Source organism: Achroia grisella, unplaced genomic scaffold (genome assembly GCF_030625045.1).
Source record: "Achroia grisella isolate CSIRO2021 unplaced genomic scaffold, CSIRO_AGI_Agris_v1 utg1174, whole genome shotgun sequence".
Classification (NCBI taxonomy): Eukaryota; Metazoa; Arthropoda; class Insecta; order Lepidoptera; family Pyralidae; genus Achroia; species Achroia grisella.
In genome coordinates, this window is record NW_026712590.1 from 1,789,998 (window position 1) to 1,803,729 (window position 13,732).

At 34.9% G+C, this 13,732-nt stretch overlaps 1 protein-coding gene across 1 annotated transcript; it reads right to left on the minus strand.

Moving 5' to 3' along the window:
• Positions 1–4,399: 4,399 nt before the first annotated feature.
• LOC131851853 (delta(24)-sterol reductase-like) lies at positions 4,400–12,142 on the minus strand. The gene is made up of 10 exons (XM_059202420.1): positions 11,954–12,142; positions 10,835–10,990; positions 9,312–9,536; positions 8,687–8,781; positions 8,069–8,243; positions 7,682–7,840; positions 6,684–6,881; positions 6,077–6,208; positions 4,907–5,111; positions 4,400–4,706 (listed from the first exon to the last, which is right to left on the minus strand). Exons 1-9 carry the CDS (start codon positions 12,140–12,142, stop codon positions 4,908–4,910), a joined length of 1,533 nt encoding a protein of 510 aa, XP_059058403.1. The 3' UTR covers positions 4,400–4,706; position 4,907.
• Positions 12,143–13,732: the final 1,590 nt, after the last annotated feature.

Sequence of the window (13,732 nt, forward strand, 5' to 3'; positions counted from 1 at the left end):
CCTTCGCCTCTGTGAAAAACTATTATTGGGGGACTGTATAATAGACTCCGAAATAATAACTGGACAACATCCGTAAATTACGTAACACTTTAATGGTGGGGTAGTGGGGTGGCGACATAGTTTGATATTGTGTAACAAAAACTTGAAAGAGTTACCAACTTTGTATAAAAATTTTGAAATTAAAGAAGTCCCACTCCTCGGAGTTTTAAATTTTTTTACGTCACAATTCAATTTTAAGATAATAAACCGAAATTCTAATTAATAAAATGTGACTAGCTGTAACAGATTGGGATAAAAATTTACGAAACTGGTAGGAGATAACTTATAAATGCCATCTTCTTTACTACTTACAGATTATACTTTTTATTCCAATCGGTTTATAAACAGAAAAATCCCTCCTCATTGTTAATATGTACCATATTTATTTAAAACAACATATATTTAGAAGATCAATACGCAAGTTTCTCGCTTATTCTTCTTCTGATAGATCTGCGTCCCAAATGAGAGTTCCAAATAAAAAAAAATGACTATATAAAACCTACCTATATTAAGTTTATTTCAACAAAGATTAATAGGAAGTTGCCGGCTCAACTATTTACCTTATTTTATATTATTCTTAAGTTGAAACTGTAGCCTGTCACATTATTTTTTTCCTGTACTGTCCTAACGTAAGGCGTTATAATTATTTAAGGTCGTTGCCGTATAATCTTTTTAATGAAAGATAATGATATTTTGATATGTTAATGGAATGAGGATGAAGTGCGGTCAGTTAGCCTATCATGGCGAATACATAAAGAATTAACCACGATGATCTATTTTATTCATGTTGAACTGCGTGGGGATCGACCTGATTTCCCTTTTTTTACAAACACTTCCCCCGGCGCCGTATACTTTCAATCATATTATAATAATTATTATTATTAATACATAATGCCGGACAGTTTACTAGTATGGGACAATATTAATCAGGGTTGCAACACATACGAGGCTATCGTATGGAGAAATAAAATATTTTACATTAGCTGAATTTGTGTCCCTAACCTCGTACAACATGAGCTACCTGCCAATAAAAGTCCCGTCAAAATCGATCCAACCATTTCCGAGATTAGCCGGAACAAACAAACAGACAGACAAAAATTGTAAAAAAAATATTTTGGTGTGTACCGTATTTATATTCATTTAAACCAATGGTCATAACCTCGTACAAACTTGTATTAAAATAATAATAATATTAAAAAAAAGCTCTGGACTATTCACATAACTTTATCTAGTCCCAAACTAAGCAGAGCTTGTATTATGGGGGCTAGACAACTGATATAAATTATTTTTGCTAGGACTCGAACCTGTGACCTTTGGAAGTAAAGCCAATATATAATGTAAGTATAAGAAATAAAGCCATCATTTACAATATCTTCGTAATAATAATAATTTCGTAATAATCTTGAATTTATACGAGTATGCTCATATGATTGATATCCCTGTCCCGGATTGTCGGTAGTCCTGTAGGACCGTAATCGCCACAACGCTGGGAATATCTATTGCATCTAGATATCTATGATGATACATAAGAACAATTAGTTACATAATTATTATTCCACCAGAAGTAAATATCTCTACCAGACTGCTTTACATTAGAAGAGAGAGTTAACGATAAGGCCGCTCATTGTTCTTCTATATTTAATTTTTTTACGTAACAATTATATTCGAAGCAGCAATACAATTACATACATAGGTTAATAATTATATAACTACTTACTCTACTACTGTATCCTACATTTAGCGGAAGTGAGCGTAAATAGAGTACTCCATTCTTCCGCTAAAAAAAATAAACACCACACGTAAAAAAAAGGGAATGTGTGTATTTTAGGACGACATGTAATATTGATCGACGATCGAGCTCACTGTGCCATGTGAAACAAATATATTTAAAGACCATATTATAAAAATAAATATATAAAACTGGTTACAAACCAATAAACGAATTAACTCAAAATGACAAGGTGGTTAATTTATATGCGGTCGAAGTGGGAGCGAGAGGTATACTAACGAAATCTCTCAATAATCTTCAAAAACATCTTGGCCTGTCTAGAACTGCAATAAAGTTTCTATTAGACCGTAAATCTAAAGCTCCAAAAGCAGGCTCCTACTGGATTTGGCTGAGCAGGGAGAGAAACACGAGCGGTGAAGGCGAGTATGTTAAACCTATTACCCAGATCACAAATTCCGGAAACTGCTCGGAGTTTCCCTCTCTATTACGCCACCGACCCGGTACCCTCTCGGTAAATGCAAGGAATGCTAAGAAGTTCGTCTCTCCAAACTAACTTTCTGGAATAGGCACTGTTAAATTGGGCACGGTCAGTAGGTCAAGAGCAACTGATAGGGTCGCCGCCAAACCGCAAGCGATATAAAAGTTCATCGCACGTCACATTTAGTTATAAACAATTGTGAAATTACGAAATTTACTCGTAATAATACTACTAGTGACTTGATATCACTCGAAAAATTAAATACTACGCTAATAACTATTAGTTTTTTTTTTAACAACCAGTTTTATTTTAGTTGAGACACTATTTTTGTGGTGAATCCTCTTTATTTGAACTTTTTATTTTTATAAAACTAAAATATAAAATTTTTCATTCATATCATAATTTCACAGTCCAATCTAATTGTACAATCTGAAACAAAATTTACAAAGTTTCTTGACGGCTGAAATTAATCAGCTCAGGCGACTGAAATGTACGAACTTCCACTAAACGGACAACAACAGTAAACATTACATTTAGTTGTACTAGCATAATGGTGTTACGGCAGCCATAAACTGAAATAACAGTCATTTGAGTAAGTTAATGCGCGCTAAATATCAAGGCAGCTATAATTTTGCTCCACTTCTATACGTAGTTTCCATTGGTTTAACGTACGATACGATATTTATAGAAACATAAGGGCATAGACAAAATATCACTACATAATACATAATTTTCTACGGAAATAGTGTTTGAATCAACTTTGAGATATTTCTTCTAGGAGACAAAAACGGATAGGAATCCATTTAATCCAATTTAGAAGAATGCTCTATGGTTTTTTTTTGCCATTTTTTATATCACAACTAGCTATTCGCCCCGACTTCGCACGGGTGTACATGTTGACAAAGTACTTGTTCTCAGGAATTACTTAGCTTTATCTATTGAACATGTGGTTATGGTTGGCGTGTTGATATACAGAAGGAGTGATATTAATAAAAGATTGAATATATGACAGTGTATATAATAACAGAATTAAAAATAACAAATAATAATTAATTTAACAACTCATTTTAAATCAGTAATTTGCAAGCGAAACAATTTGACATTACGACAATATACTTTTTATTCAAATGTGTTTGTGTTATATGGCTAGTTTATGCAAGGAGGTTGGTAGCCTACATTACTCCCCCCTTGAGACCTGGCTAAGGGCGATAAAAGTCTGGAAAATGTACACGACGTCCAAAACGAGTAGTACGATTTGTGGTAATATTGGAATCCTGATTGGTAGACTCGTGTTGATCACTGAGAATAAAAGCGGGTTTAAGCCTATCGATAGACACAGTGACTTCTTTACCCTTTACAAGCAATTTAAAAATTTTATCACCTCTATGTATTACAACATATGGACCTGTATATGCTGGTTGAAGTGAACTACGCAAAGCATCTTCTCGGAGGAAAACGTGATTGGTAGTGGCTAAATCCTTGAAAATAAATATTTTGTCACTTCTGTGACGTGAAGCAGCAACAGGTTTAATTTTATCTGCAAATGTACGTAAACGTGCAAGAAAATCTGTTACATCGGTCGATCCTTCTGAAGAACGATCGAAAAATTCACCAGGCAGTCTTATCGGCTCTCCATAAATAAGATCTGCCGGAGAAGCTTGTAAGTCTTCCTTAAAAGAACTTCGAATACCTAATAATACCCACGGAAGTGATTCCGTCCAAGAACTATTTGCATGGCACATAATTGAAGTTTTAAGTTGCCTGTGAAATCGTTCAACAAGACCATTACAAGCTGGATGATAGGCTGTAGTTCGTTTGTGTTGAAACCCGGTCATCTTAGACAAATGTTCGAACATTGCCGACTCAAATTGACGACCACGGTCTGTAACAATTTCTTCAGGACAACCAAATCTAGAAATCCAGCCAGAAAGTAACGCCTTAACGACAGATTCTGCTGTAATATCTATTATAGGTATTGCTTCCGGCCATCTTGTAAATCGGTCAACAGCAGTGGTTATGGTTGGCGTGTTGATATACAGAAGGAGTGATATTAATAAAAGATTGAATATATGACAGTGTATATAATAACAGAATTAAAAATAACAAATAATAATTAATTTAACAACTCATTTTAAATCAGTAATTTGCAAGCGAAACAATTTGACATTACGACAATATACTTTTTATTAAAATGTGTTTGTGTTATATGGCTAGTTTATGCAAGGAGGTTGGTAGCCTACAAACATATTACATTTTGTGATGTTACACAATATCTACAAAAATTTTAATCTGTTTAACCAACAATGTAGGCATTAATTGCAGTTATAATATTATTTTATCTGTGCTTATAGTCACGTCACGACAAAGTAGCGGGTAGAATCTAGTTAGAAATGAATTTCCAACGTTTTTGGCGGTTATTACTAAACTCAGTAGATTATTCTTGGAAATAGTGGGTCACCACTGAAAAGTAAACAGCATTTTACTTAAAAATGTATTTTAATTATTAATAAAATTGCCAAGCATTTATAGATTCTTAAATATTTTGTATAATATCGTTTTCTAGTGTAATCATTGTTTGCCCCATCGTAAGCAGAAGTAAACTTATAATAATATAATTGTTATTAATTTAATTTTAATATCTCAGTAGTGTTTATTATTACATTATTTTCTGGCAGTCCTGTTCACTTTTCCATGTATCTCAGGGAAAGCTTCCTTACAAAATGGTAGACTGTCTCGGACTTTGTCGTATAGTGTGTGGTCGAACATCTTCCTGAACTCTTCAAGGGTTGTATACGTGTCGGCATATAACATTTGGAATCCATTATTCTGGACGACAAAGCTCTCGATACGTCGGGTTGAAGCGACCTAGAGAAAGACATGTTACAGTAAACTCTTATTGTACTTATACCCGGTACGGTAGAATCAACAATATTTTTTATTTTGTTTGTCAACTGGTATTTTTTTTGTGTAACTAATCAATTAAATAGTTTAAATAATTAAAAAGACGCAAATTTTTATGCTTACCAGAATACATTAGTAGAAAATGTACCAAGTCGGATAGGCCGTTTCAGAGATTAGCGCGTACAAAAATGGCATATTTATTGATTTGGATTTTATTGCATTGATAAATTATTAAATTATAGCTTCCATGTACAGACAGCGATCACTTATATTTTTAGTAATAGTAAAATTTGTAACAAATTAATATCGATGGGTTTACTATTTTCTGTGAATCATTGTTCTGTGCAGGTGTAAGCTACCATAAAACAGTCTGTACATAATTGCAAAACTATAGATTTTAAGCTGTTTGCAATGAGAATTATTAGTAACAGCGTTATAAAGTTAAACCGTATGTCCATAAAAATATAATGGGACTGTATGGGCCTGAATGAATAGTCAGGGAGATCCAAGACGAGAGCAAATAAGAGCATCGAATTTTCGCAAATTATAAGTGCTTTTCAATAGTCATGCAACATTTTTTTGTTTCTAGCACTCATTTGGAAAGTAACCTCCTCACAAGAAGAACGAACAAGAAACTCTACTCGTTTAAATAAATGTTGTTTAGCATTACATATTTAGCATTTTGTGTTATAACAAATTGACAAATAGCATGAATGACAAAAGTAAATAAATATAACAGCTACTTGAGTAAAATAAATAAGTTATAGTTATATGAGCAGTCCCTACAAGCACCCGTTCACTTGTATAACGGGTGAGCCAGCCATTACTGCCCTCGACCCTATTTTAGGGACCCCAATGACTAGTCTTACTATGCCAACACTTGTCTAGACATTTTCGCGAACTATACTAATAGTCGATGATGTACTTACGGTTTCAAATCCCTTAGCCTTTGGTACTCCATAGACCCCAATGTCTACGAACATCTGCGAGTCGCCAGATTTAATCTTGAGTTGTCCTGGTTGGTTAAGTACTTTGAACGGACACAACCAAATTGGGTACACCTGCAAGATATTATTTTTTTATGTAATTTAAATGGCAAACAACCTGTTTGGTAAGTGGTAACTGTCGCCTATATACTTTACTGTACTACGGACATCACAATGCGCGCCCGTGATACCACTCATTCTTTGTCATTCCGGAGAACTCAGATGTCTTACCCTTTAATTTCACTTCAATATAAATGTAGTTTACAAAGGAAATTGCTTGGATCCTAAAGTAGTCAGACAGCATGACTTTTGAATGAAATAACTCCTTTGGAAAGTACACACTGCATCCTGAGGAGATTAAGAACATCGCTTGTAAGAATATCGTTCAATTCTTGTCCCTGACGAGTCTAGGTAGCGAACTTTGAAAAAGGGCGGACGGAATATTCTATGTAGGTGGCAGTGCTAAAACTACAACTGTCACCTGCACTGGACAGTAGTGTCAAAATGTGATTATGATTGGCGCGAAAATCTACATCATGTAGAAACTAACCTCAAATTCTTCGTGGAATTTCAAAATCGCTTTTTCCAAACGATCTATAGGTACGAGCATGTCTTGAATGATGTGAGCTCGTTCGTACAGCTTACTGACTGCGTCTGGCTGCGTCAGCTTCAGCAACGACACTTCCGGTGGCATCAGCCACCCGAATAGGACGCGGAAGATTATGTTGTTGCCGAATGGAACTATATCCTGCGATTGAAAATATTAATAGCATTATGTGTTAAGTAACTTGAATCTTATTAATATTATAAATGCAAAAGTAAATAATTCGAATGAGTGCAATGATGGCTGGCTCATCCCTCGTACTCGTGAACCGGTGCAGCTTGTGAGGACTGGTCTATTCGGATTACGAACACTGACTAAACTAATTCATTTTGCAATACCATATGCTGGTGGCCTCTCTATTCTCCCAAATTTGAATTTAAAAATGAATCTGTATTATTGTAAACATGTACAACATTTATTTGAAAAGATTACGAGCTGAGTTTTTTGTCAGTTCTTCTCATCTCGAAATCATTCCGAACTGACGGTAGACTTGACATATCATAAGAGTCTGGATTAGCCGTAGATGAAATTCGAATTTGAATGCCCATTTGAAAGAACGTGATGCCTTCGTCTATAGTAAATTTATCCCGATCATTTTTTTATGCAATAGGAATGGTAAACAAGAAGACGACCTACCTATCGGTAAGCGGTAGGTAACCGTTTCCTATATACATCATGTTATAATATGTCGACCACACATGCCATTCCAGAGGAATATCTTGCCTCTTATTCTGTAATTTCACTGACCAATCTGCATTCTACAACCGAAATACAACTTATAAAGCAACTTACTATACTATATTATGCGAGACTGAGATATTCAAGTATCTGACTTTTTACGGGGACAAATGACGCAAAATAGAGATAGAGAGAGATGAGTTTATTGGTCTCTATAAACATATATAATTTTAATAAATGTTAAGTTACGAACAGACTAACTGTACCTGCAATTCCCAGAAGAAGCTTCTCGTATGCCTGTGGTAATAGTCTCTCAGAGGTATGTACTCCACAGCTGGCTGTTTATTACCCGCTTTAAACTTCTTTAAGTGTCTTTCTACTTGTTTGTAGAACCATTCTGCGTACCATTTTCCAATGCAATTTAACTAAAATCAATATAATATTCTTAAAAAAAGTCGCCTTAAAAGTGTAAATCGTGATGGAATTAAAATCGTGCCCTTATTTTTCAATGTTATCCCTTCTAGGGGATGTTCTGAAGATTCTATATCAACAATATACATTCAATAAAACTGATTATAATATTAGCGGAGATGTACGTACTAAGTTTCCATATATAATATATTATTTTTCCGTTATAGAATTCTATAAGTTACCTTTCCGTCAGTGCCGACCTCATCCACCATATCTCCTGTCATCACAACACCAGTATCCTTGGTGAAGAGAAGCGCTTCCACGAACTGATGTGGTTTATTATCTAATGACTCTTTAGAGAACCTCGTCGCCAACTCTGTTAAACTTGTATAGGGCTCGTATTGAAGACGTACATACCTAGTAAATTATCAGAACTTCGATTATTCTATACGAATAAATAAATTATTATGAAATAGTACATCCATCTGCTCTATCGGTGTATGCTGGAAAGGCACCAATGGAGGATGATAAAATGAACATGGGGTAAAGTAAGTTAGTCTATCACGAAGAATTCACAAGGAATTAACCACGATGGTTTCCAGGGTAACCGCGTGGAAGTCGAGTACCCTATGATATACTCCTTACAATTGACTCTATTACTACGGGTACAAATAATACTTCGTGAATATTTGTGAAGAATCACAGATAGATGCGCAAATTGAAGGATTACCTATGATGGAAGGCGAAAAAAAGATTTATTAGGAGGCCAACTCCGAAAAAAGGGTAAGGGTAATCTACTATTGTAGATCCCTGCAGGTCGCAGTCCTACAGGTACAACTAAAAAAAAACAAGAAACTTACTTCTTCGCTGGCACGACTTTGATCACAACGGAAGTCAAGAAGCCTAGGGTTCCGTAGGACCAGGGCACGGCATAGAATAAGTCTGGTTTCTCGTCCTAGAACGAAACGTTATGGTAGTAGCACAACAAAGCATATATTCGGATTTTTTTATATATACCTCGATCTGAATAGTTCAAGGTCAAATAACATATTTATAAAACCAAGAGTTGCAAATAAAATTTACTTTTCTACTAACAACATACTACTATGTAATATTATGTTATCTGTGACACTACTCTTTCATACAAACAATTACGTGATTAATTTAGTATGAAATGTTCAAAATTTATTTTCAGATTTACACTTAAAATGGTTTCATTAGTGTATCAGAAATTTGACTTGATATATTAAAACTGACCTAGTATATTAGTATAGTTTAATTTTAATGTATATACTTCTTCTGTACATGTGTTTATCATGTAACTAAACCTAAACGGATGGATCGATATGATTTAAAATTTGTTTGTATATTTTAATGTGTTCTTCGATGATTTGAAAACACTGTTAGAAAAGGAGGAAGAGCTGCTTTACCAAGCAAGACGACATATGCGGGTCCGCTAGTATTTCTATAAAAAATAATTTTTACCTTAGTGCAAGTGACGACCGATCCATCAGCCATCACTAGCTCGTACTGGAGACAAATGTGTTGGAACAATCCATGAATGTGCGAGGATGTCTCCACGCCTGTACCCATGACTAGACCACCCACAGTCAGCTGGTCAAGTTCGGGAACCACTGCCAATGCCAAGCCCAAAGGTTCGAGGGTGCGTGACAGTTGTCCCATCGTGACGAGAGGCTCGCAACGAACTGTCTGGAATGTACATTTGTTTTCCAGATCAGATGTCATAAAAACTAAAAAATATTCGTGAAATTAACCGATTCGGAGGTATCATACCTTTATTCTCGGAAATGGTAACAAAAATAATATATTACGGGAGATATAATGAAACCTCGACTCGGCGAAGAATAATTGATTTCTACCACTTATTCTTCAACGGGTCGAGGTTTCTCCTGATTCAGAAGTTAAGTACGCCTATTTAATGTAACTAACAAACAAGATGACTAGCCATCTAATGACCATTTTTATGTAAATGGAATAGCTAACAAACTGACCACCTGTAAGTAAGCGGAAACCGTCGCTTATATACATGAAGAACACTATGGATATCACCTTATCACATAATCCACGTGATACCATTCATGTGTTGTCATTCCAGAGAACTGAGATATCATGGCTCCTATCCTGTAAGTGCACTGTCTAATATGCACCCTTCATCTGAAATACAGCATACAAAGCAAGCTGCTTGGCAGCTGAAATAGGTGAAATTGAGGTACTCACGCTAACGACTTTTTACAGTCTATCTGTACCCATGGACATTAGGCATAACTTTCTTGCATGGCAACATGGTAGGTACGAATTAAATATTATCAAGTTTATCGTTTCGTGTATAAATTGGTTGACGACGACACAGCTAGTTTGATTATGTCATTTGACGTATGTTGAATGATAAAGTGCCGTTAGCCACAATAACTTATCTGAAATTCTAGTGGGATTAGGAACACCTGTATAATTTAACATTCATTTTGAAATGCTTTGGAATTCAGCATCCATAGTTATTAGAGTCGGAATGGCAAAGCAAGCAGGGGCTCCATGGGCGCCAAATAATGACGTTATATCCGTAGTGCTGATCATGTGTTTTATGCGACGGTTACCGCTTACCATGAGGTGAGTCGTTCGTGGTCGTTATGAGTGACATAAAATGTTTTTCACAATATTATTTAAAAAATGTTTTATTTATCAACTCTACTATCACTTTCTCATGACAATATTTTTATATGTGATATCAGTACATAATTCGTGTCTAGACTATACCTATACCTATATAATGTACATAAATAATTAATTTATATATGTAGTACTATTTTATTTCATTAAAACTTTATATTAAAAAAATATCTTTATATTCTAAGTTTGTACTTAAGCTTCTGTGATTGTACAATTGTGTTCCTTCTTGACTATCCTTGACTTGAAAATCCCCGTACACCGAGTCTTTATCTTATATTATTATTTACCTATAGAAATACCAAAAATTAAGTAGATAACTTTACCATATTCTTAGTGTCCACTTCCAGTACATCCACGAGATTAACAGATATATTGGTAGAGGTCTTCTTATAGATGCCATGACGGAATGACATAGTCTGCCAGGTGGGTCGAGCGGTGCACAGTCGAGTGCTACGGTCGCCTGCCAACCACCTCTTCACCTGAAAATATTTATTTTATTTTATTGTTTAATTGAATTATAATAAATAAATTAAAATATGTAAAGGGGCAGGGACAGCTGAAGAATGGATGGACTGTGTGAATGATTATATTCATAAAATTAAACGTGTTAAACGCAGATGACGGCTGATGGAGCCGATGAGCCGATGAGCCACCTGTGGAAATTGAGATACTGCGGCAACCCCAAATTATGGGATAAAGGTAATGATAATTAATAAAACTATATTGCATTATTGTTATGGGCCTCATATTTTAATTATGGAGAGGAGGGAATTGTCAGTAACAAGTATTTTTCAATCGATGATAATGGAATGGTGCACCCGCCTGTGCTAACTGTTTACGCTAGCGGGGCACCAGTGGAGTACGATAAGATGAACATGAAGTCAGGTCAGTTAGTCCATCGTGACAAATTCACCAGGAATTTATCACGATACTTTCTAGGCGGATCCGCGTGGAGGTCAACCTGACATGTTACATTATTAGGAATGAAGTTAACAGTGTTAGTCTCTATCAGTTTGACCACGTGGTTTCCGGAATCAATCATTGTGCTATGTGGTAGCGATTTTTATGGACGATCATAACAAATATGAGTTAATCCAGTACTGTACAAGGTGTGCGATATGTGAAATAGGACAGTCAAAATCCTTCGAAAAAATCGCTATGAAAAGCCTTCAAAGCGGAACACGTAATAATTTATACATATAAATAAAATTGGAGTGTCTGTTCGTAATATTAAAATAATCGTTTTTTACTACATGCGTATGAATACAAATATATACCAAAATAACATTTTTTACAATTTTTGTCTGTCTGTTTGTTTCGGATAATCTCCGAAATGGCTGGACCGATTTTGACGGAACTTTTATTGCAAGGTAGCTTGGTAAAATATTATTAATAAATAATTCATTTGGAAACATTGAATAGAACTTACAAATTAGTAGTACCTGTTTCTGTACATCTTTGACCTTCTTATCGTGCATCTTGGGAGCGCTGTTCAGCGTGAACACCAACCAATTCCTGAAGGTGGACCAGATCTTCCATAACAACGATATTGGGAGTAATGCAACGATCACTATCAGCCATCTGTACTCCACAATAACGTACTCGGCGAAGCTCTCCGTTTGAAACGTCATTGTTTCCTGGAGTAAAAATAAAATAAAATACTGCATAGGGTTCAAAGATGCGTAATATAATTACGTCCTTTTAATAATGTGCGTAGATATTTAATAATTTATTTAACAATTTATCCTTTTAATTATTCACGAATGTTTTGCCAGATGAAGTCAATTAAAAGAGTGTAGTTCCCTACCACTGCCAATGAACTGCCCACTTCAAAAATAATGACGTTTTCAATACGTCTGTATTTATTATGCAGGTAAAACAATATTTTTTAAATTTATAAAGTGTTATTTTTAATGAAATGAACTAATTAATATATAAGCAGACAGCAGCAGCAGAGTTAAGGGGTAAGACTTTGACTATTCACAATAGTCCAAATTTCTACAGGGAATAGACCTCATATCATAGAATCTTACTAATATTCGAAAAGCGAATTTTTGAGAGTATGGATATAGTAGTATGTAGAGATGTAGAGTATGGATAGAAAAACTACTGAACAGATTTCGATGACTTTACAGTAATATAACTTATACACGGAATAACACATACTATATAAATTTCATGCGGGCACAGCTAGCCATTCATACTCCTCGACGGTAATGTCGGCCGGCTGCTGAGAATCAAAATCGGCATGTAAACGACGTTCTGAGGTTAATTCCGTCGTCGGCGTCTAACTAGTATGTCGACTGTACCCTGAATTACGTTACTAAAAACCAAGGGGTTTAATTATGTACATAATTATGTTTCTACAGAATACAAACAAGAGAATAATTCTTTATGTGGATTACATCACATACTTTTTACTATTATACATTAAAACATATTTTCATTAAAAATAAAGTGCTACTTAATAGCATAGTTTCTTGTGTTTACATCTATAATACGTAGGTACTGCAAACTATTTATAAACGTATATCAACAGACTCACCTCATGGATTTTTCCCAACAAATTTATAATTTTCTCCGAACAGTCTGCATCAGATCATAGCTTGGCCTAAACTGAGTTTCAAGGATACGATTTAATAATATTAGCAATGCGAGAGACAAGACACATACTATATAGAACCTTATGGTATCACAATAAAGCACAATATTTTATATCGTAACAGCGAATCACATGAATTAAAATCGATAAACATTTGACGATTTTGTAAATAGCCCTTATTGAGTTGTAATAAGAACCATACCAATATTTCAGTGCACATGATCTTCAATTCAACTTACCCATACTTAAATGATAATTTAATTTATTACCTAGAATTGTAAAATAGACTAGCTATTACTTCGCCTCCATGATATGAAATATTTTTATTTATTAAAATAAATAAAATAATCTTTTTACTTATTTATTTTAAGTCGAATTTTTATTAATACGTGACATTCTGCACCCACCTGCGCTAACGGTTTACGCTGGCGGGGCACCAGTGGATAATGATAAGATGAGAATGAAGTCAAGTCATCCCATCCATTAAGTTAGCCCATCCTGGCAAATTAACTAGGAATTTACCACGAGTTTTTCCAGAGGGAACTGCATGGAGGTCAACCTGACATAGTATATTGCTAGGAATGGGGTTATCAGACCATATTACTAACAATTCTCTTCC

Coding starts and splice junctions, on each gene's coding strand:
- LOC131851853 (XM_059202420.1), bottom strand. CDS start 12,142: ATGACGTTTCAAACGGAGAGCTTCGCCGAGTACGTTATTGTGGAGTAC. Junction 8,782..9,311: donor CGGTCGTCACTTGCACTAAG/GTAAAAATTATT, acceptor GTTTCGTTCTAG/GACGAGAAACCAGACTTATT. Junction 6,882..7,681: donor GCTTCTTCTGGGAATTGCAG/GTACAGTTAGTC, acceptor TTTCAATCGCAG/GATATAGTTCCATTCGGCAA.